Source organism: Colossoma macropomum, unplaced genomic scaffold (genome assembly GCF_904425465.1).
Source record: "Colossoma macropomum unplaced genomic scaffold, Colossoma_macropomum, whole genome shotgun sequence".
In the NCBI taxonomy this organism is placed as follows: domain Eukaryota; kingdom Metazoa; phylum Chordata; class Actinopteri; order Characiformes; family Serrasalmidae; genus Colossoma; species Colossoma macropomum.
Window position 1 is genome coordinate 22,805,664 of NW_023494786.1, and position 24,801 is coordinate 22,830,464.

A 24,801-nucleotide genomic window follows, 5' to 3' on the forward strand; every position below is an offset into this window, starting at 1 on the left:
AAATATGCAATAATTCTGCCAGGCCGAAAATGATATGGCAATTTATAGAGGATTTTTTCTACATTTCTGCATATTGATAAGACATAAACAAAGTCATTCATAATGGTTTGGTATAAAACGCCCTGTTCTAGAGAAACTTACAGAGTCAGAATTGTTCACAGTGCTGGTGATAAAAACCAGAGGTCCAAAGTCTTTGTTTCTAAAAGCTACCTCATTTTCTGTGAGATAGGCTTACATTACATGAAATGGTTAGGAATATGCTGCCTGATGAATGAAGTATTGTTTACATCAGTTATGAGGTTTTAGACTTTGGCCTAAAATCTATTTCTTTAAATGCATTCATGGTGGAGAGTATGAGTATATGCAGGTCGCGTACATTTTTTGCTTTTACTATTGTCAACTTTTACATCTAAAAACTAAAGACAATTCATACACTGTAAAAAGTGGCTCATCAGATCTACCTAAAAAAATACTTCATGTGGTAACAAGTAAATTTCCTAGTTTTATTCAACCTAAATAAATACATGAAGTATTTTTTAGGTAGATCTGATGAGCTACTTTTTACAGTGTAGGAAGTCTAATTGGTTATGCCCATACGGTTATGCCTAATCCAGTTTTGACCACCTCTTCTGGTATAAAACCAGTGCTAAGCCTGGTTTATACTGATGTGTTGATGCAGAAAAGAAGGAAGCAGATTTTAGCAGTAACAACAAGCAGTGTTCAAAATCAAGAGGAAGGAACAAACTACTGCACACATGATAGAGCCAAATGACACTGGAATGTACACACAAACAATTATTTCACTGTCAGAGTGCATGATACCACTATACACGTCAAAAATCATTTTAAAAAATCATATCAAAGGTGATTTTACTGCAGAATTTTAAAATAATAGCCAAAGCATCAGATCAGTCAATTTAACTGGATGATACCAGACCTATGTGTCACTACACAAAAATGAAGTGTGCCATTCAAAATGACAAAGCAGCCAAGAATATCGTACCTGAATAGGATTGCTACTGTATAAATAGGATTATACTGTATTGATGTGTTCTTGTCATACTATCTACAAAATACTATGAGAGTGAAGTTGATCTGTGTCTGACTTCAGGCAGAGCGGGCCCATTTAAAGTTTTGTCCAGAGGCCCAGACATGGCTTGGAGCAGGCCTGCTCTGACCACCACTGCAAATAAATCAGAGGTGACATTTCTCTTCAAATGCACCATCTTACCTCAAACCGCTGTGAATGACTTACACCTGCCTCAACTGAAACAGGCAGACATTTCGAAAAATTGGTGGATTTAATCTTTAATTTTACCAAGAGTCTACATGGTGTAGGTAAAAGAGCTGAGCGGCTGCCCGACCCAAGAGGGTCTGATGTGAACACCACTCAATCACGTCCCAGGGGGATCTGATGCGGCCGGCGCACTAAACAGAATGTAAAACTGTATCCACTTATACTGTTTTGTGTCTGTGCTGTTATCCGGTGTCGACCAGAGGAGGATGGGTTCCCCTTTTGAGTCTGGTTCCTCTCGAGGTTTCTTCCTCCTGTTGAGGGAGTTTTTCCTTGCCACTGTCGCCAAGGCTTGCTCACTGGGGGCGTGGACCCGGATTCTCTGTAAAGCTGCTTTGTGACAACATCTGTTGTACAAGGCGCTATATAAATAAATCTGACTTGACTTGACTAAAAGGTCTCACCACAAGGGGGCGTCCAGTACATTTTCTCTGACGGGCTCTGCTTTGAACCCAGATGAAAGTGGGCTAAACCGCAGTCTCTGGTCATATGACGGAAGGGGGTGTGAAGTTTACCAATGTAAACTTTCTCGGTTAGAGCACGCGCGGAGGGAGCGAGCCTTCTGCCTTGAAGCCCGGGAACTGAACGGTGTGTTTGAAGCGCTGCCGGTTGTTGCTGAGCACGAATTCGACCGAATAAACTTAATCCACAGAGAGCAGCTCATGCCGAGAGTTTAACCGCAGTGTGATGGGCCTTCGGTTAGCGGGCTTAACGGGCTTTACAGGCGGAATATGGCGAGCAGCGGTCAAACCGCGGACGCCTCCTCTCACAGCGGCTCTGCCCCGGCGGTGAGAGGGAAGCCGGGCTCAGGCATTAACGGGCCTGTGCGCGAGGGGAAGAGAGCGAACGGCGCGCTCGAGCGGCAGGTCAGAGAGTCCCGCGTGGCGCCGGTGAGCTGCGGCGCGTGGCCCTGCGCCAACATCCAGCTGCCCGGTGTGATGGACTGTGAAGGGAGAGTGGACGAGTCTAGACTGAGGATGTACATCTTTAAGCACGGTAACGGACAAACAGTCCTGAGAAAATCACAAATAAATAAATAAAATATTGTTTGTAAAGTTTGTAAAGCTCTAAAAATTATATATATATACATATAATATATATATATATATATATATATATATATATATATATATATATGTATATATGTATTAGTATAAATTAAGTTACAGTTTATTTTGATGTCTTACAGTTTATTTATATGTGGCTGGTGTATTTGGTCACATGACCAGAGCCATTACCTTCAAATATGCACCAGAGAGCTGTTATAATAAGGATACATGTACCATCTAAGGGTCTGTTATTATTATTATTATTATTTTATTATGATTACATTTTTATGTGTCTGGTGTATTTGGTCACATGACTAGAAAAAAACTATTTAAAGGAAATGTTAGAGAGGGTGATTGGGGGGCTGTTGTAAGATTGTGCTGCCATATTTATATCATGGATGAGAGGGGATGATGAAACATGGGAGCGGTGACAGTTGTGACCAGTGGGATGGCCATATTTGCTTTTGATTTTCCCAGCCATCATTATATCAGTGTGCTGCTTTTTTCTCTGTTTATCAGCTCAGTTATTTATTTTATTCATTCTTGTGTAATTGGGTCAACTGATTCCACTTTTGACTGTATAGTTTCCCACAGCCACTTTTGAAACAATTAATAAAACTTTTATTTTTAGGGAACTTTTCCAAAGCAGTTTCTAAAAATAATTCATATAGTTTGTGTTATGAGGCTGTACAAGGAGTAAAATTCATGTGCTCTCAAAATTGGGAAGAATTTTGGATCAAACAGGTTAATGAAAAGTAAAAAAACATAAGTGTTTATTTAGACACAAAAATAATGCATTGCCAGTCTAAGACCTCCTTTGTGGGTAGGAAGTGCCCCCTCTCTCCCTTGCCCCAATCAGAGGCACCAACTCAACTGGCGTCAACCCCCTCTCCTGGAAGTCCACTCTCCTGCCCTTCCATCTTCTAATACTCTGAATTAAACTCCTGCTGAAGGTCTTGAAATTAAATCCAAAAGGAGTTTTGCGGTTTTCCGCTATTGTGTGGTCCATAGGCTAAAAGAAGTGATTTCTGAGCAGGCGCAGTGCAACAAACTGGGGACACAGGCAGTTATAGCTTGCTACATTGACGCAGTGGCAGTATTTACCCTGTTCTTCAGTGGTCAGGACCCCCATGGACCCTCACAGAGCAGGTACTATTTGGGTGGTGGATCATTCTCAGCACTGCAGTAACACTGACGTGGTGGTGGTGTGTTGGTGTGTGTTGCGATGGTACGAGTGGATCAGACCCAGCAGTGCTGCTGGAGTTTTTAAACACTGTGTCCACTCACTGTCCACTCTATTAGACACTCCTACCATGTCAGTCCACCTTGTAGATGTAAAGTCAGAGACGACAGCTCATCTGCTGCTACAAAGGTTGTGTTGGTCATCCTCTAGTCCTTCATCAGTGGTCACAGGACAATGTCCACAGGACACTGTTGGCTGGATATTTTTGGTTGGTGGACTATTCTCAGTCCAGCAGTGACACTGAGGTGTTTAAAAACTCCAGCAGCACTGCTGTGTCTGATCCACTCAGACCAGTACAACACACACTAACACACCACCACCACGTCAGTGTTACTGCAGTGCTGAGAATGATCCACCACCCAAATAGTACCTGCTCTGTGAGGGTCCATGGTGTCCTGACCACTGAAGAACAGGGTAAAAGGGGGCAAACAAAGTATGCAGAGAAACAGATGGACTATAGACTGTAATTGTAGAACTACAAAGTGCACCTATATAGTAAGTGGAGCTGATAAAATGGACAATGAGCGTAGAAACAGGCAGGTTGTCATAATGTTATGCCTGATCGGTGTATTTCTAATGTCGAGGCTGTTTGCGTCCAGTGGTCAGATTGCATGTTGAATATTTGTAGTAGGCTTAGATGAAATATTACTGAAACTCATGTTGTTCTTGTTCAGTGGGAATTTTAGAGAGGGTGATTGGCGTGCTATTTGTTCCGTGACTTAGGTTTGTCAGCTGTTCTTGTTTTACAGCTATTGTGAAATGTTAGTCAAGTGATACGCCACCTCAGGGAACATGGGAAAATCCAGCAGTCTAAAAAGAAACCAGCACTGCAGAGACTATACTCCTAAATAGGGCTGTCACTATTGATTATATTGGTAATTGAGTAAGCTGCTGATTATTTTTGAATGAATCAGTTAAAAAAAGGCCAAACAATATAAATAGACTTAGCTAATCAATAACAAACCATGCATTTCTTTTCAAAGATTCTATAAAAATACTAGGCAGCCTTTTAAAAAGACTTACTTAAGAAAAATATACAACTCATATAAATAAGTAATGGATTTAAATGTGTGTATCCATCAAGAAACCCATAAAACATGATTATGCTCATGCACATTGCTCAGTAATCCTTACAGATACATCAAAAGGGTAATTTTTTAAATAACTTCTTTTAGCTGATTAATCATGACAGGCCTACCTAAATGATCCACTCATAACAATAGAGGCTGTACAGAAATGAGCCATACAGAACCACAATCATAAAATTCACATTAAAGCCTTTAGTCACATACGTGCCATCCACACACATAATAAAGAAATCGGCAGACAAATCTTAAATTCATCGCTCCCACTGCTATAAATAACTTCTTTTATCTTTTTTTCTGCAACAACAGCAGAAGCAGAATTACTCTTGGATTGTTTCTGCCACAGGTCATGCTTAAAGCTGCTCAGTGGATTTCTAAAGCAAGCTTTGTTGTGCGTTGTGTGATGCTTTTTTAGCCACAGTCAGGAATCAGTGCCAGAGGCGGTCACAGCACTGTTTTGGCAGTTTCCCATTTGACCTTTAGCACATCTTAACCACAAGCAAATTTCATTTCAACTGCAATGCTAAGGAACACACGCCGACTGTAGTGATGAGCTAGCATGAAAAACTTCACGTGACGCAAACAGGCCCTCATTGTATGAGCTGTGCTGCACCCAACATGCCTCTCATCTCCAAAACACATTTTCTTCAGTTGCATGACGAACTCTTGTAGGGCCAACACCTTCCATAATAAGATTCCTTAAAGAGCTTTAAGAAGGGGGATAAAGTTCATAGAGAGGGGGATTATGTGTTGTTTTGTTCTTTGTGGACTTTCTTTTAGTGGAGACTAGTTACTATGTGTACTCATTGTGCACTGCTGAATTAGATCAATGTCTGTAGATAAAGTGATATAATCAGAAAGTGAATCAATCCCAGCACCAGTGACAAGCTTTCTATGCTAAGATAAGAGCTCAATAGATTGTCATTTTGATGCAAGTTTGCTTAGTGCCGATAAAGTGGAAATAACTGTTTTAAAGATTTTGTTGATTGACTCATTGTTAATAACTCAATTCAGACTGTATTCTGCCTTTATTGTTGCCTTGCACTCAGCTCACATCAGGAAAAGCTTGTTAATTCACTACTGAGTTGAATCCAGTGTGTTTGAGCAGGCAAAACACTAAAATGGGTAGAGCCGTGGTCTTTCAGGACTATAAACCACTGCTTTAAAAGGAATCATGGAGAACGGAATTGTACTTGTTTTGTTTTTGTGTTTGTTGTTTTTTTTTGTTTGTTTTTTTAATAGAAGTTTAATCTAAACTATAGTTAAAGGTTCAAAATGAACTAAGGAGTGAACAGTACATTGTAAAACTTTTACAATGCTTGCATAATCCATCAAACTTTTATTTTAAAAAAGTAAACTCCAAATGAGTCATAATAATTCATTGTGCTTGTGATGTTAGAACAGAGGCCATTGACATATGTCAGTCTTAAAAACACAGTAACAAAAACAGCCTGTTTTATCTACAAGATAAAGAAAGGTTGGAAACAGATGTTATGGGTGAGTTTCAGAGGGAAAATATTTTTTAAAATGTCTGTTTTACTGTATTTTCTAGTATCAGCCTACTGTTTTTAGGTACTGCTACCTTCTTTTTTCGTCTACAGTCACTAACAGTCTTAAAGTCAGCACTATTGTCATTTCTTCGCATCATAGATGTGTTGAGAGAGGAACGAAATACATTTAACATAGAACAGCAGTAGACAACAGTGCGTGCAGACAGACAGTAAATACAGTATACACTATACAATAAACTATACAATAAATTCTTCTTAAAATATACAATAATTACAACTATGCCACCAGCTGTTGGTCCACAGCAGCAATAATAGTTGTGTGTGTATTTTTACAAGGCACTGATAATTAACAATAGTATTTAGTGATGCAACTACAAATATTAATAATAAAACTGCACACAATGTACAGATTAAAGTGACTGTGCATATAAAGTGAGAGAGGTTAAAGTTTCACAGTGATGTTGCTGTTATTTAATTAGTTCATTAGACATTTTGTTTACATACAAGTTTTGAAGTATTAACCTCCTTTTCATCTTCAGTTCTAATATACTGCATTTACCATTTTCATAGTCAAAAGACTCTTTTCTCTCTAACCCAACCTGTGCAGGAGAGGCTAAAATTAAAAGTGTCTTGCTTTGGGCACTTTAGGTGGTGTTTCACCAGCAGAACGGGGGCCCGTGTGGCGCTTCTTGTTTGGGATGTACCCCTGCAGTTCCACAGCTCTGGAGCGCCCCCTGTTGCTGGAGCAAATGACTGTCCGATATCAGGTCATGAAGAGGAAGTGGCAGCAGCTGCTTCCTGGAGCCATTCGTCTACGTCTCAACGGCACTGATGGTAAACCTCATTCTGAGTTTGCAAACTTTTGCATGTAGCAGTGACCGTTTCCTGTTACCATAACATGTAACCATGAAAATCATGATTCTTTTATATATATGAGCTGTAAGTTCTAGTCCCTTTTTCCTCCTCATTCTCTCTCTCCCACTCTTTGTCAGCTGAGCTGGTAGCAGCAGTGCAGTATTTTGAGCAGAGGCAGCAGCGAGAGCAAGAGCAGCAGCAGTACCAGTCAGAAGAGGTCAGAGAAAGGATGTCCTTTCTGGAGCTTCAGGCTCAGGTACATGAAAGAAATACCATCCTCTTCAATCCCCAGCTAGCAAAATTCTGATGCTCTCTGTGTGATATGACTCCATGATATGGATTATATTGTGACATACTGTGATTGTGATATTCCCAACAAAAAATTAAAACACACACAGGTAAATCTTAAACTGGGGTTGGTCAAAATGCTCACAGCACTCAGTGAACATTTTGATTCTAAAGAAGCCTCTTTGCCTATTGCTCTGTGATATCAGTATTACAAAAACCTATATTGTGTTTCATCATCAGCAGTTTCCTTTGAGCCCTCAGTTTCGTCACTCTCATATCAAAATCCTTTAATTCAGTTTTTTTGTTTGAAAATGCCAGCTGCTCTTTACATTGTGTAAGCATTTCATTATAAATGGTTTCATGATAAATTGTGTGAGCATTCCATGAATAAGAACGGTCCAAAATTGCTCATTATGTCATTACATTAATGTACACTACAGTTGAATGGTTTGGAATCATTGTGATATTTGTAAATGTCATTTTACTCAAAGTTACTCAATAAGTAGATCGAAATACCATAAAATATACACCAAATGGGTTTTAGTATTTCAATGTTTAGGGAACAACAAAATGTAATTATATGTTTTTGTCTGAAATTTGACCAAGTTTCAAATACGAGGCAATGTGAATGTTAATTTTATTATTATTTTTTTTATTATTACCTTATATTTAACCACTTTCTCGGCTATTGAGGAATCATGTACAGTTCTGTCATCATTCTTGACACATCTTTTTTTTTTTAGAGAGTTTTGAGAGTACTTGCATCAAAATTTAGACATTTATCTGTAACATTTTTTGTATTTTATTTTATTGCAAAACATAATTCCAAACGTTTGAGCATGAGTGTAGATTAAATTTAAGAGTGCTTTTCTTTCTAAGTTACATTTTTGGAGATATTAAGTTTTCTTACAGCAGTGATGATTTACTCAACCTAGCCACCACAAAGGCCATTGAAGTGACCAACTCACACAAACAGAAAGTAATACTTAAGAATAGTTGCTCACTGCAGATTTATAATGCAGTTGAAAGGTATTCTTCAAGTCTGTGTTTAATAGCTACTCTAATCAAAGTGTGAAATACAGGCTCCTGGGGGGAATAGGGACCTCCTAATTAACCTCTTCGACCAGGGATGTCCAATCTTATCCAGGGCTGGTGGGGTTGAAGCACACCTGATTCCACTTGTTTAATCGGTTGGTCTTAGTCTTCAAACATTTCATCAGGTGAGGTCTTGCTTTGTTGGAGTGAAATTCTGCAGGCCCTTTGCGGAGAAGATTGGACACCCCTGTCTTGGACCCCCTGAATGTCTCAAAATCAAAATTCTGGCGAGTCCCTGAAAATAAAGTTATCATGATGTTATGCTGTTTGGTAGGAAAGATGCTAAAAGACAAATTCACTGAAAGCTCATTGTTTAGCCGCCTCACCCACAAAACCTCGAGCTTCTGTCTTTGGTATTCTTAACTAACTAGGAATGCAGCCTTGGTCGGCCTCAGGGTGGCACTGTAGTAAACTGGTTCATCCAGCTGGTCCTTAATTGCCTAGCGACTGTAACTATGCCCTGGATACCCCTGAAAAAACCTTTCAATATTCCGTAGCATAGTTTTAAATCTAAAACTTGGGCCAATTTGTCAAGAGTTTGGTGGAAAGAGTGAATTTTTACTCATTTCCGAAACCAAAGACAAAATGGGAGATGTGTAAGATCTCAACGTGTAGAAGAGCACATTACCAAACTAGAAAAGAGCATTTCCAAAAGAACACTTGTTAAACCAAACATTTTGTTGCCATTGAAGCTAGCATCAGTGGGACTATGGCGAGCGAGTTAGCAGCCAGCCAATACTGAAATAGCCAGCCAATAGGGGATCCCCTGAATACCAGAGGGTATTTCACACACCCACTGTGATGTATATTGCTACTGTGATTTATATTGCTACTGTGAAGTAGACTACTAGTGTTGAACCATGTGGCCTATCTAATTCTTCCCCTATTTAATTCTAAAACTCTGCTTCTGCACATTGAACATGTTACACAGAACATGTTGTACATGTAGCTTAAAATACCTCTGGCCAAGCAAACAAAATGTTCTTTTGACAGCACTAAAAAGTAGTTTCCTGAATCAATTCACTGTTTGTCCCATTTTTCTCATGAGTGTGGGCCTCATGGACCTCAGTGCGAAATAAGTAACTCAAGTGTGCCACCAAAAAATTGTTTGAGTTAGTGAGGTCAGTGGCAAAATTAAGACTAAAATCTGTTAGAGTTGTGAGGTGGGCTGTTAGAACCTTAACATGAAATTTCAAATCGGCCAACACCTATTTGAGAAATGACATCTGAACCCAACATGAACAGTCCGGTTCTGTTGGGATTGGACGGATATTTCCAGTTCTACACTGCAGCCTCAGGCTTATCAATTGTGGAAAGATAGTGGCTTACCTTCCGTAGTAAAGAAAGAAACAAATTATTCTGCATCGTTTCTGTAATGTCAATAACTAGAACTGAGCTTCAATTACAACCAAAACTTCCTGATATATAAGAAATGGATTTTACGCTTTGACTTTTGCGCTCTGTAAGAATGATAAAGCAAACCTCTAAAACCAAAGTCGGACATTAAATCAGATCAGGCAGTATGCATTCACTTCAAAACTGTTTATAAAAAACACTCCTAATAACCTGAGTTGTGCTTTGTGTACCAACAATAAAAAAAAAAGATAATTGAAAACTATTTTTTTTTCTTTTTGTCGCATTTGTTTGGTAGTATGTAAAGTTTTTTGCCCCTTTCTGCCACTTTTCATCACCAGGTGTTTGTAGTGTGGGCCTTAAAAGCATCTTTCATTATTGCTGTGGTGAATCTGTTTCTGTTGATTGCATTTGTGCTGTGTTAATGCCATTGCACTGTCAAAAACATGGGACTTTTTTGCTTTCTCTCATTTGATTTGTTGTACTTGGTATCTTCATCTTCAGGTCCTGTTTGAACGGGAAACTTTTGACCTGGAAGAGCTTCAAGAAGCCATACGCATCATTGACAAAGATGTCCCTAGAACTGACAGAGACCTGGCCTACTACATGTAAGCTTGTTTAGCTGTTCATACACTCGTAGATCCTCTTCAGACATTTTAATAGTTTGTGCTTATGTTTAGGCTTATGTTAAAGGTTTAAACTTAGTCATTAAGCAAACTAAGTCTGCTCTATTATAATTGCAGTATTTTGTGAAGCTATTCAGTGTGACATTTACTCAGTGTCTTTCTGGATTCTTCTAACTCCCAGTCTTTGTGTAGTAAGCTTGTCTGGTAATTGCTGAGCTCTTCCTCAGAGATCCACACTCTCAGCAGACGTACCACACGTTGCAGTGTATTTGTCTTTCATTGTGTTGTTTTTCTGCTGATGCTACCACCCGTTCACCCTACTGAGCACTTTCTCTGTGCTGTCTCACTCGGGAAGGGGGAGCTTGCCTGTATTGCTTTTCTGTAACTTTTGACTATGGACGGTTCTTATTTCACTGCACCATAGCACATAGGAATGCAATGCTCACTTACTAGACTATTGCAGGTTGAAACAAAAGTTCTATAGTTTATACTTTTCTAGACTTTTGAAAAAGCTTGTACTCACTTAAACATTGTAAGCCCTCATTTCAGTTAAGATGGCCTCACATAATAAATGACCTTAGAAATTACCCTCCGATATATTAGCAGCTACGGATCCTTAACAGCTGTAATTGTTCAACTAAACCTAATATAACATGTACCACCAAGGTTTTTTACAGCAAATTACAACTCTTCAGCACGGGTGTAAGTCCAGTGTTAAGTGGGCTGGACCAAAAAAATCATTATTTATCATTATTTATCTGAAAGGTACATTGTGAATGCACACATCAAACAAGTATCACGTACAGTGTCACTTACAAAACAGACCAACAGATTGCAGTTGTGGTGAACAGCTACATCACTGATGTTTGGCTGCAATTAAAAACCAACTGCTGGTTAATCAAACCCACATTTATGTTATCCCTTCTTAGTTGTCTTTGCCAATCATTGTTTTTTTTAACATGATAAATCTAGCAATGGTGTTGAATATTAAATTCTTTCTTTTACTTATCTCAGTGAGAAGCACAGGCTGGTCCATTTTTCTTGGAAAATCCAATGCTGTCAACTTCTTTTCTTGTGGAAAGATACTTACTTAAAGCATCAAATTCTTAGCCTGCTAGTAAACTCATTATTAGGGTGTGATGTCAGTAGACTATAATCCGGCCCTTAGGTTACAGCTGTATTCTGCCTCCTAGTGGAGTGACCGACTAGCTATTTTCCCTTTTGTAATGCAGGATATATCCGTTTAGTTGTGGTGCGTAAGATGTTTTTAATTTGGGACATGGATTCTACATTCATTTGGTGGGCCATATTAGAACCTGGCCCTGGCCCTCGAGCTGTACGTTTGACACCCCTGCTCTACAGTGATCTCATATCACACTTATGCCTCTGTATATCTCTGATGGTCGACCTTCACTACAGCCTTCCTATCTGTGTTCTGCAGTCATTTAAAAATTTTCCCACACCACAGATCATATCTTCAGACTCTTATCTGTGAAAAGAAAACAGAACAACCATATCTGGAAACTCTTTCTAAAGTACCCATATAAGTCAGTTCAGCATTCGTCTTCTGGCCAAAGAAAGTTGTAGCTTAGTTTATTGACAGTAATCACATTTAAGTCACAATCAATTAGGTATTTTCCACAAATCATTCAGCCCTAGTCACATGAATTACGGTCTCAGGAATTCAACCAAAGACAATTCTTACTGTACTGCTATTAACTTAACAGTCCATCTGCCTCTGCGCAAATTGCAAAGCTTTAAAAATGACATCACTGCCCTACAGCAAGCCAAATCTCAAAACTCAAATCTTTATCATGGTAGAGCATCATACAACATGGTCTCCTACACTGTCCCAAGTGAAGTCAGTACCTAACCTAAAAATGGTGATATAAAGTTTGTCAAAACATGCTCACTCTTTAAGTTGGTCCTAAGTTGGATATTCTTGCTGCTGCCACTGGCTCACTGAATCGGTAGACTGCATAGACAGCTTGTAGACATGATGAAAATGTAGTTTATTTGCAGGTACAAGTGGCCACCAGGGGGGACAGACCGCAGTGCAGAAAGTCCTCTGTTGACTAGATGGCCATTAGTTTTTGTACAGTTCCAATCAAAGACATTGTGTAACAGTGGAACAGTGTGACGTTGGTGTCTGAAATGTATTAATTTAAATACCTAAAATGGCAATTAAATCTACTGTAGTACATTGTGTGGCATACTGTTCTCTGTGCAGTAAGATGTCTGAATTTGAATGGATTGTGGTGTATTTTATAGGCCTGTTTGTAAGGTCTTCATACCCTTTCTAATCAGGTCACTTGCAACAGTCTGCTAATGATTCTTACTGAGGAAGGCACAATGCTGAAACGCATATATGACTTTCCACTGATATAAGCATATCAATGTTTGAATAGAGTGCTGCCTGCTTTTCACTTAAGTTACTCATGGCCTAAAACCCCTGCACTTTAAACTCTCTTATAAAACTCAAAACTATGGATTTAGAGTCATTTAAATTCAAAATTACAGAAAAAAACCTGTCTATTTCTTTCCATTCTAAGCTCTCTTTTGTTGACAGTGGGTAGATAAAACTAGACAGTCCACATGTCATTTAGTACTGACAATTTATTGATACTAGCTTTGAACTACAAACAACTGTTATTGACACAATCGAAGCATGTCCTTGTTGCCACACCACTTTATCAAACAACCTTGGAGCTCAAAATAACGATTATGTGTGTCCCATATAAAAGTAAACAAGCCTTCACGTTCCAGTTTGACTGCAGTTAGACATTAACAGACTGGTGGTTGGAAAGATTTCCTCATTCATTATGTTCAGCTTCAACACTTTTTTGGCCACATTTATAGTGTCATTAAGTATTTCAAATAGGCAGGACTCAATATTACGGCTGGAATGATAACCCTTTTTGAAAAATGTGGGTAGCGCTATCGCCTTACAGCAAAAAGGGCCTGGGTTTGATTCCCCAGAACATGATGAGTTTGCATGTTCTCCCGGGGGTTTGGGATGTCTGTGTGTGTTTCCTCAGTGTGCTCCCGATTCCTCCCACAGTCCAAAGACAAGCAGTCAGGTGAACTGGAGATACTAAATTGCCCCAAGGTGTGAGTGTGTGTGGCTGTGTGTGTGACTGTGTATGTCTGTGTGTGTGCCTTGATGGACTGGTGACCTGTCCAGGGTCTTTCCTGCCTTCCACCCAGTGAGTGCTGGAATAGGCTCCAGAACCCTCCACAACTCAGGAGAATGAGCAGCTTAGATGATGAGTGAGTGAGTGAATGAATGAATGAATGAATATTTACAGCCCACATGTATTTTACAGTGACATTCGGTGTACAAAGATTGTTCAATTTGTGCCAGTGGGGGGCAACAAACTGAAGACCACTGGAGTTTACAGTCAAAAAAGCACAACAAAACAAGTTTGGGGAGAAAAACTTGACATCTTTCATGACCAATAAGTTACAGTAGATTCAATTTAATGTATTTACTATAGTGACATTTAGCAGCAGTGTGTTTTGACCATCACAGTAGTGTAAAAGCCCTTCATGGTTTTGATTGCTTGCATTTCTCTCTTGCCAAGTACAACCACGACATCTAGTGGTGAAACTTTTAAATTTCTTTTCTTTCACACTCTCCTAGAGCTTTAGGCTGAGGAAATGAATGTCCTTGACCTATAAGAAAAAGAGTATTTGTATCTTTTTATAATATTGAAAGATATTGTTCTAATATAAAGTTAGACTGTTATTAATGTATTACTCATAGCTAACTGATGACGCATGCTTGCATGGCTATGATGTTATGTCACTGAAACTGAACAGGTCAGTAGGTTCATAACACGAGGTTTACAACACAAAAATGATTGTGACAATTTATAGTATATAGATGAATAAATGACTGTATGAATATGGTTAGAATACTTGTGATGATACACACAAAGATTTAAAATTTCACACCCAGCAGACATGATAGCTCAAATGAACAGGCCCAGATTTAGAAACTGCATTTGCATCCACAACAATTCTGTACCTGAAAGTTGTTTACTAGTCATTCAACATGTTTTCCTGAATGTTGGGACAAACCCTAACCTGGTATAACCCTCATGATGCATGTTTCATTAAAATGGTCACTTGTTTGGTTTGTTTTTTTCACTTATTCACTTTTTCTGTTGCTTTTCTTTTTTTTTTTTACCAGTGAAGCATTTGTTTAGTTGATGATATGGCTTGTCCAAGTCACTGTAATGCAGCATTGTTTGAGGTTTGAGGCATTTGTGTGCTTTTTTCCTCAGGAATGAAGGCCTGGGTAACCTGCTGGTGCTCAGAGACATTCTCATCACCTATGCTGCTTTCCACCCAGGCAAGGCACTGTGCTTGTTTGCTTTCTTGCTTCTTTGATTATTTTTGTTGTGTCGTTGTTTCATTTTTCTTTAGCTGCACAATTGTTAGACAACACTTTCAGACTAGGGTTATAACAATAATAAATAATAATAATAATAATAATGATAATAATAAAAATAATAGTAATTCTTTCCATTATATAGCGCCTTTCTCTCAGTTGTTTCACAACTGAGAAAGTTTGCTTTGCTGACGAGCCCAAAAAGACTCCACAACCTTAGGGAATGGTCTCTCTGCCAGTCATCCCAGAAATACTCCTCAGTCCAAGTGAGCTCAGAAAAGCTTTTTAGCCACGGGGAAAGGTTTCTCTTCCAGCGAGCCCAGAAAGACTCCTTGGAAAATGATCTCTTTGCTGGCATCCCTGGTAAATCTCCTCAGCCAAATGAAAAGTCTCTTGGTTACTCAGTCGAAGGGGGAAAATTCAACCTGCAGGAAACCTTTAAAAAACCCACAAATAAACAAAACTGTCATGAAATGAAAAACTGCCCTTTTTTAATTTGATTTTTTAAAGGGTTTTTTGTCTTGCCAAGTCTGAAAAAATATTAAATATTGAAATGAATATTGATGTTATATGTCTCTCTTGTTTTTCAGAGGTTAGTTATGCACAGGGTATGAATGATCTGTGCAGTCGGTTCCTGGAGGTTCTGGACTCAGAAGTGGACACATACTGGAGCTTTTCCTGTTATATGGAGAAGTTCTCTAAAGACTTTCGTGCTGATGGCCTGCACCGCAAGATTGGTGTGTTTCATTTAAAAAGTCCTCTTTTACAGCGCTTTACGCTCCTGGTTTGGCATTAAAGCTGTAAAGTGTGGAATAATTTATCTTCCTGTAAAATTTGATTTGAATTATTTAAAAACATGAAAATTCATACATAAAACTAGTTTTATCTGTTGATTATCAGAATTAGAGGCAGCTCTGCTGAAAGAGTTGGACCCCCAGCTTCATGCTCATCTAGTAACAGACAACATGGACAGACTGACATTCTGTCACAGGTATATAAACCCTTCCTCATCGCCGCTCTTCTGTTTTTTTTCCCTGTCTATTTTTATGCTAACTCTGGCTGTATCCCTCTTCGTTGACTAATATGTCTAGAACCACTTTATTCTGTATGGATGTAGGCCCGTTTATGTCCTTATCTCATAAAAGCTCATCTACCTGTATGTCTCTGTGTGTTGCTGTGCAGGTGGCTGCTGCTGGGTTTCCAGCGTGAGTTTGAGCACAGTGATGCACTCCGGCTGTTTGAAATTCTCAGCTGCGATCATTTGGAGCTCATCTCTCAGCAGGTGGACCGGGCACGCTACCAAGAGAGACTGGCCTGCAAGCATAGCCTTGGTAAGCAGCCTCATATCCTCAGCATATTAGTGAGTGATTCAGTCACATTAAAGTTCCTTCCATTGGTCTTTGATTTAAGGCTTTCCATTAAATTCCCTTTCCTAAATTTCCATCTGCTTTATTGTGGATATAAACATTGGCGAGCCATTTTTCCAAATACATATGCTTTTTTTATGCAGCATATTTTTGTCTTGTTTAAGTGCAGATTTTTTAAAATCTCTGCATAATTCAGTCCTTCAGATGCCACTCAGAGTTTTGATGTGAATTGGTCCATTGTAGACAGTATTTCCAGCTTTTCTTTACAGCGGTGGTGATGGGAACCAGCAGTTGCAATGTCTACAATGCAAATATAGCCATTTTATTTGCTATCCAAAAAATGACCAGTGAACCAACACGTCTTCGGAGTGTTTATGTGTAAGGGTTATTGTGACAAAATAGTAAATCCAAAAATGATTTCTTTGGAAATACTTTTGTTATAAATCCCTGCATGTACATCACTGCCATGCGTGGATAAAAAAAAATACATTATAGCCTAAAAGCATATCTCAGAACTTTCACAAACAATGTCAGTGTTGTGAACCATGCATCAGTATACATATTCTTAAAAATTTCATGTAATAATTTGAGAGTGTTTAGACCGCTGTGAATGACTTTGTTTACATCTGAATGATTACATTTAACAGAAATTTTGAAAAAGAAGTGACATCCTCCTTTAAGACAGAGTACGTGATTATTGCACATGGAGTCATATGCAAAAAGTTGGATGCCCTTGGTCAGATTACACATTTAGTTGATTTTCTATATGAAAAAAACAAATTCTTTACAGCAAACAAACTTAAATATGGCAATTTTCTTCAAATTTTAGAGTGCAATTTCTGTTTATTTGCTGAGTTTAGAAAGGAATTCCATTAATTTTTCCAAATTGTAATAGAATTGTTAATAAAAAGATGTAAACTAAGGCATTCAGAGTGGTTTGGTGCGAAATGCTCAATTGCAGAGAAACTTACAGTACCTCAGAATTGTTCACAGTGGTGGTGATAGGAACCAGACATCTGAAGAATTTAATGCCTTTAAAAGCTCCCTCACAAAAAGTTATTACATGAAATAGTTACAAATTCACTGCCTATAATATATTATGGCAAGCCAAACAGGAAATATTTAATGAACATTGATATATATGGAATGAACATTGATGTATGTATATATATATATATATAATGAACTTTGATATATGTGGAATGAACTTTGATATATATTGAATGAACACTGATATATATGTAATGAAAGTCGCTGTTGAAGTGTTGAGGATGGCCAAGAAAAACTGTACATCAATAAATGGGCATTAACAAACTCCAGGTGGAGCTTAAAGGAAGGGAATTCTGATAAAGTGACCAGTATCTATACACAGTGAACCTGTGGACAGAGTGACTTGAGAGTGGCTGATATATGATGTGAAGACACAGATGGGTGGAGTTTCAATATATACACTGCTCAAAAAAATAAAGGGAACACTTAAACAACACAATATAACTCCAAGTAAATCAAACTTCTGTGAAATCAAACTGTCCACTTAGGAAGCAACACTGATTGACAATCAATTTCACATGCTGTTGTGCAAATGGAATAGACAACAGGTGGAAATCATTGGCGATTAGCAAGACACACTAAATAAAGGAGTGGTTCTGCAGGTGGGGACCACAGACCCCTTCTCAGTACCTATGCTTTCTGGCTGATGTTTTGGTCACTTTTGAATGTTGGTGGTGCTTTCACACTCGTGGTAGCATGAGACGGACTCTTTAACCCACACAAGTGGCTCAGGTAGTGCAGCTCATCCAGGATGGCACATCAATGCGAGCTGTGGCAAGAAGGTTTGCTGTGTCTGTCAGCGTAGTGTCCAGAGCCTGGAGGCGCTACCAGGAGACAGGCCAGTACACCAGGAGACGTGGAGGAGGCCGTAGGAGGGCAACAACCCAGCAGCAGGACCGCTACCTCCGCCTTTGTGCAAGGAGGAACAGGAGGAGCACTGCCAGAGCCCTGCAAAATGATCTCCAGCAGGCCACAAATGTGCATGTGTCTGCACAAACGGTTAGAAACCGACTCCATGAGGATGGTATGAGGGCCAGACGTCCACAGATGGGGGTTGTGCTCACAGCCCAACACCGTGCAGGACGCTTGGCATTTGCCAGAGAACACCAGGATTGGCAAATTCGCCACTGGCGCCCTGTGCTCTTCACAGATGAAAGCAGGTTCACACTGAGCACATGTGACAGACGTGACAGAGTCTGGAGACGCCGTGGAGAGCGATCTGCTGCCTGCAACATCCTTCAGCATGACCGGTTTGGCAGTGGGTCAGTAATGGTGTGGGGTGGCATTTCTTTGGAGGGCCGCACAGCCCTCCATGTGCTCGCCAGAGGCAGCCTGACTGCCATTAGGTACCGAGATGAGATCCTCAGACCCCTTGTGAGATATGCTGGTGTGGTTGGCCCTGGGTTCCTCCTAATGCAGGACAATGCTAGACCTCATGTGGCTGGAGTGTGTCAGCAGTTCCTGCAAGATGAAGGCATTGAAGCTATGGACTGGCCCGCCCGTTCCCCAGACCTGAATCCGATTGAGCACATCTGGGACATCATGTCTCGCTCCATCCACCAACGTCACGTTGCACCACAGACTGTCCAGGAGTTGGCGGATGCTTTAGTCCAGGTCTGGGAGGAGATCCCTCAGGAGACCATCCGCCACCTCATCAGGAGCATGCCCAGGCGTTGTAGGGAGGTCATACAGGCACATGGAGGCCACACACAATACTGAGCCTCATTTTGACTTGTTTTAAGGACATTACATCAAAGTTGGATCAGCCTGTAATGTGTTTTTCCACTTTAATTTTGTGTGTGACTCCAAATCCAGGCCTCCATTGGTTAATAAATTTGATTTCCATTGATGATTTTTGTGTGATTTTGTTGTCAGCATATTCAACTTTGTACAGAACAAAGTATTCAATGAGAATATTTCATTCATTCAGATCTAGGATGTGTTATTTGAGTGTTCCCTTTATTTTTTTGAGCAGTGTACATAATTTGACATGGTGCAGAAGAAGAGTCAGATGAGGCCATAATTTCTGTTTGAAAAATGCTCTTTTATTGAGAGCAAGGGAAAACAATGCCACCTGAAAAGCAACTGAAAATTGAGGGAGGTCACTCCTAGCCCTGCTCTTTCTTCTGAGGGTCACCAAACACAAACACACTCTCACTAACTCTGAGCTGGACACAAAATAACAGAGTAAACACATACACACACTGTAACTGAAGAACAACAACATAGCAACATTAAATAACAATGTATACAGTCTGTTGGGGGGGGGGTGCAAAAAGTCCCTCTCTGTCCAAACAAAACATTTTATGAATTATATTATTCATTTTTTCATCTCAATGTTCGATCCATGTACATCAAGGTTCATTCCATATATATCAATGTTCAATCAATATATATCAAAGTTCATTCCATATATCAACATTCATTCCATATATATCAATCTTTGTTCTACTGAGATGTATTGAATGAACATTGATATATATGGAATGAACATTGATATATATTAAATGAACATTGATATATATTGAATGAAAATTTATATATATATTGAATGAAACTTGATGTACATGAATCGAACATTGAGATGAAAAAATGAATAATATAATTCATAAAATGCAGCCAAACAGACTGTTTACATTGTTATTTAATGTTGCTATGTTGTTGTTCTTCAGTTACAGTGTGTGTATGTGTTTACTCTGTTATTTTGTGTCCAGGTCAGAGTTAGTGAGAGTGTGTTTGTGTTTGGTGACCCTCAGAAGAAAGAGTAGGGCTAGGAGTGACCTACCTCAATTTTCAGTTGCTTTTCAGGTGGCATTGTTTTCCCTTGCTCTCAATAAAAGAGCATTTTTCAAACAGAAATTATGGCCTCATCTGACTCTTCTTCTGCACCATGTCAAATTATGTATATATTGAAACTCCACCCATCTGTGTCTTCACATCATATATCAGCCACTCTCAGGTCACTCTGTCCACAGGATCACTGTGTATAGATACTGGTCACTTTATCAGAATTCCCTTCCTTTAAGCTCCACCTGGAGTTTGTTAATGCCCATTTATTGATGTACAGTTTTTCTTGGCCATCCTCAACACTTCAACAGCGACTTTCATTCAATATATATCAATGTTCAATCCATATATATCAGTGTTCATTCCATATATATCAAAGTTCATTCCATATATAAGATAAGATAAGATAAGATAAGATAAGATAATCCTTTATTAATCCCACAACGGGGAAATTTGCGGTGTTACAGCAGCACAGAAGACGGAGCAGCAGGAAATATACAAACAATATATAAAATAGAATAAACAATAAAAGTATAAAGATATATATGTATATGTACAAAGATTACAAGAAAAATATACAAAGTATTAAATTTAAATTTAGAAATGTAGAAATGAAATGTAGAAATATATCATTATATATATATATATATATATATATATATAGTTTTGAGAGAAGGCTTAAGCCTAAAAGAGTTTTTTTTAGCCCCATTCTTCCAGATTTAATTTTTTCCCTATTTACCAGTTACAACATTACACATAAATATACAGCCATATAGGTTCACTGGTCATTTTGGATAGTAAATGAAATTGTATTTGTATTTGTGTTGTAGACATTGTGACTCCTGAAATCAGAGTCAGTAAGTTTTACTAGAATAAAGCATTTCACATCAAACTACTCTGAATGACTGTTTATATCATAATGATTCAGTCATGTTGAAAACATGAAAAATGGTGGAATTCCCCTCATATTTGGGGGAAACACATTTAGTCATAATCTTTGTACACGACACATTATATGTTTTATTGTGTTTACCAGTATGTGAAATTCAGCAAATAAACAGCAGTTGTGCATTAAATTGTACAAAAGCTGATGTTAATGTATTTAATGTATATTCATATATATTTTTACCTAGAAAAACGTGTTATTTGACCAGGGGTGCCCAAGCGTTTGCTTGCTGTAACTCATCTAGATTTAAGACAGAAGCAGAATTAAGCCTTAACACAAACTACATGATTAATTATTAGATTAGTACATACTTTAGATTTTTGAATGTTGTTAAATGCTAGTCTGATTGGTCTTTGATTTCCTTAATGATCACTGAATCATATTTAATATTGTAATTGTATTATTTTGCTTGCAGCAGTGTTACCTCCATTAGTCACTGTCTCGTCCAGGACGTTCAACCACCATGTCAGGGTTTGTTTGCTCTACATTGTCTCTAAGGAAGCATTTTCATTAAACTGTTTAATGTTGTCTTGACATTGCAGAGGATGAGCCAGTGACAGAACCTCAGGCCATTAACACAGAGTTCACATTTGAACTCTTCATCTGTGCTACCATTTTGCTGGAAAACAGAGATGCTCTGCTCAGCTGCAGAAATGAGGTCCAGCTCATCCAGTTCACAAATAGGTTGGAACTTTAGTTTTTACTTTTTTTTTTTTTCTTTAGACTAATTAGCTCAACTTTAGTGGTTTTAGTGTAGGATTACAATAAAGTGTATTTCTTTTGTCCGTTACGTATGCAATGCCTTGTGAAGGAATTCAATCCACTCGAAACCTTTTCTAGATTACAGGTGATACACATTTTTATAATGTATATTTTTATTGAGGACTCAAATTTCTAACACCAAAATTTCTAAATTAAAATAAATGAACTGTAGGAATGGGCATTTCAATTAAATTTGAATATTTACATTTTTAAGGAATTATTCCCAACCTTGTCCGGCGTGCGATAGCCTTTATAATCTTTGCCTTAAACCAGCTTTCTTCCTTCTTTGGAGTAAACGAATAATCTGTGACCAAAACATAAGACGCTGGCTGTTCACTGCCCTCTGGTGGAGCATAGAGCTTAGACATCTGATGGTTCTTGAGAAGGCGTAATGTTAGACCAGCTTGACTGTTCACATGTTGTATAAATGTAAAAAAATTTATTTATATATATATATATATATATATATATATATATATATATGTGTGTGTATGTATGTATGTAAAAGTAATAGCATACAAGCAAACCACTAATGAAGTAATAGTTTTGTTTAATATGCTGTGATGAACAGAAAAGTATTTCAGCACGTAAACTTTCTGAGAACTGAAGCAAAGCTTATCTTCTTATCTGTGTGCAGTTTACAGGGTACGCTGGATTTGAACAGCAGCCTGGAGAAAGCCGAGGAGCATTTCTACAACTACTGCAAACGCACGGCATGGGACTGTCGAAAGCGCAAGAGAAAAGAGGAGCACTTTCTTTATCAGCTCCGCAACCTCTTCTCCTGAGCTGAAACATTTCATCTCCTACTCTAGGTTTCTGTAATAACAGAAGACAGAAAGGCTGCGCTGTCTCCCATATTTGGATTTCTGGACCTTACTAAAGACAGAAGGAATGTTAAAAGGGCTTTAAACTGAATGATGCTGCTTAACCACTCGATTGGTTCAAGAGGACGTGGTCAGCTCTAAATCTCCTTTAACAAAAGGGAGATTCACATGAGCTCCACTTTTGCCCCTTTCTCTTTTTCTTGTTGTTTACATTTAATATATTTTAATTTAATGCAGTGCGCTGCACATTTTTCCAGCACATCTGATGCAGCTTATCAACAGATTTATAATTATCTAATCGAATCTGCTGTGTTGGATTAAGAGAAACACAAAAAAAAAAACTGCAAACACGGGTGCTCAGTGTTATAATCTCATAAGTCAAAACTCTAAGGGCTTGATTTGCACAATGTAAACATGTAGCATGTGCAAGAGCATTTTGGTTTATTTGGCAAATAAGTAATAGATAAAGGTGCCGTTTTCCTGTCAGTGATTGTTTATGGATGCATATGCAAACGTATTTTAACTGAAATAAATGTCTTATTAAATAATTCACAATGTCAGGTAGTCAGTGAAAGTGACATTAAATACCTTATTTGTGTTGCATAATTTTGTGTTTGATAATTAATTAAAGCTTTTTGTGTTGTTTTAGATGCTATTTATTATCTGGTCAGTTTTAGACCAATGGTTAGGGCATACAGCATAGTACTCATCTCAAAGGGGTACTCTGGGCAACAAAAAAAAAAATTAAATTATTACTACATCTGCTGTAATCATGCCTACTAGCCTCCTACAGTGGTGCCACAGTAGGCACTAGAGTGAAATTTTCTGACTTGGAAGAGACCCATCTGATGTTGTATCTGGAAGGTGGGAGGAATTTGCAAAACTACCAGGGCTTTGAGGCAGATACCTGAGGGCATTTGAATTTTATTCCTAGCTGGCTAATGCAGAAGAAGGCAGACAGCTAGCAGCCAGGATTTCTTTAACGCCACAGGGGGATTTTCCAGTGATTGTATTATGTATTTGCGTAATTTATCCTAGGTATTTTAGTGAGAGAACACTGTTGGCTGAAAACGTGGGCAACAAGGATTACGAAAGGATCCTGTCCAATCAGGGAGGCTGAGGGATGCAATGCTGCACTAGAATACAGCATAACATGACAAATGTCATTAAATGCTAGTAGGCTGGAATGCCCCTAAATACACTGCAGTTTTTCAGACTAATAACACACTTCTGTGATAAAGACTGTGACAGAAAATCGGTTTTTCAAAATTGTATTTACTTTGTATTTAGCCATTTAATGTAGTGCCACCACTGAAAATCCTGATGGGCTTTTGTGGCTGGGTTAGAGTTAGTGGCTCAAAAAGTAACGTTGTTTGCTCTCTGAGTAAGATCAGATCTTTGTAATAATAGAAACCTACATATAGTCAGTGTTTACACTGTCAATTCTCAGAAAGCTTAAGTGTAAGGTTACCAGAGTACTGCACCTTCTAGAAGAGCCGGTGTGGTGGATCCCAATTGATAACTGGCAGTGCTCAAGTATCAGAAGGTCAGAAATAGCCTGGGGAGTGGACGTCCCTTTGAAACTCTCTGCGTTCTGGAAGGAGTGTGTGGGGGTCCTGCTGAAAGTGAAGTGCAGCACAAATGGCTGTGCAGAGTTAGAATATTGAAGAAGATTTAGCTGTGCTTTAAAAAGACAGGCAACTCAAAGTTTCTTTTGGCAAATTAAGAGGGTTGTTAATTGAAAATCAATCATTTATTTCCTTGGAATTTTGTCCTAAGAATTGGAGATGTTTTTGGGGGGAATTGCCTTGGATCCACTGCTTTTTCCTTAAAATCTGCCTACAGTGCATGAACAAAGTGTGCTTTGTGTCTGTGTGTGGGGGCTATGGTTGTTGAGAGGGAAAGGAGATGTCGTTTGGGTTTTATTTTAAGATTACGGTGTGACATTTAAGCAACCTTTCAGACTGACTCACTGAAAGAAGAATAGAGCTGAGAGTGCAAGCAGCTTTGCTTTCACCGTATTCAAAAGGACAAGAGATCCATGCTGAATAAACTGGAGAGAGCAGTTGTGTTTTCTTTCACATTCTTTTACTTCTTTACTGTAAAGCATAAAGAGACACTGGCCAAAATGAAAAATTTAACCATTGCTATGTTTGTTGTAAACATTATTACTCACCTCCTACAGCAGCATCGCAACAGTCTCCATAGGTAGATTTTCCAGTTTAAAAACTAGGAAAACCCCTTTCTGATGATGTATTTTGAAGGTGGGA

General features: G+C 38.6%; 1 protein-coding gene across 1 annotated transcript; it reads left to right on the forward strand.

The window, feature by feature from the left end:
* Positions 1 to 1,793: 1,793 nt before the first annotated feature.
* Positions 1,794 to 23,137, forward strand: si:dkey-238d18.4 (TBC1 domain family member 15). The gene is made up of 10 exons (XM_036564209.1): positions 1,794 to 2,290; positions 6,831 to 7,016; positions 7,175 to 7,293; positions 10,278 to 10,381; positions 14,689 to 14,756; positions 15,386 to 15,532; positions 15,696 to 15,786; positions 15,978 to 16,126; positions 21,488 to 21,629; positions 22,345 to 23,137. The coding sequence occupies exons 1-10, from the start codon at positions 2,026 to 2,028 to the stop codon at positions 22,490 to 22,492; spliced, it is 1,419 nt and encodes a 472-aa protein (XP_036420102.1). The 5' UTR covers positions 1,794 to 2,025; the 3' UTR covers positions 22,493 to 23,137.
* Positions 23,138 to 24,801: the final 1,664 nt, after the last annotated feature.

Excerpts from the sequence above, each read along its gene's own strand:
- si:dkey-238d18.4 (XM_036564209.1), top strand. The coding sequence starts at position 2,026 with ATGGCGAGCAGCGGTCAAACCGCGGACGCCTCCTCTCACAGCGGCTCT. Across the intron at positions 10,382-14,688 it reads AGAGACCTGGCCTACTACAT|GAATGAAGGCCTGGGTAACC; the intron begins GTAAGCTTGTTT and ends TTTTTTCCTCAG. Across the intron at positions 14,757-15,385 it reads CTATGCTGCTTTCCACCCAG|AGGTTAGTTATGCACAGGGT; the intron begins GCAAGGCACTGT and ends CTTGTTTTTCAG.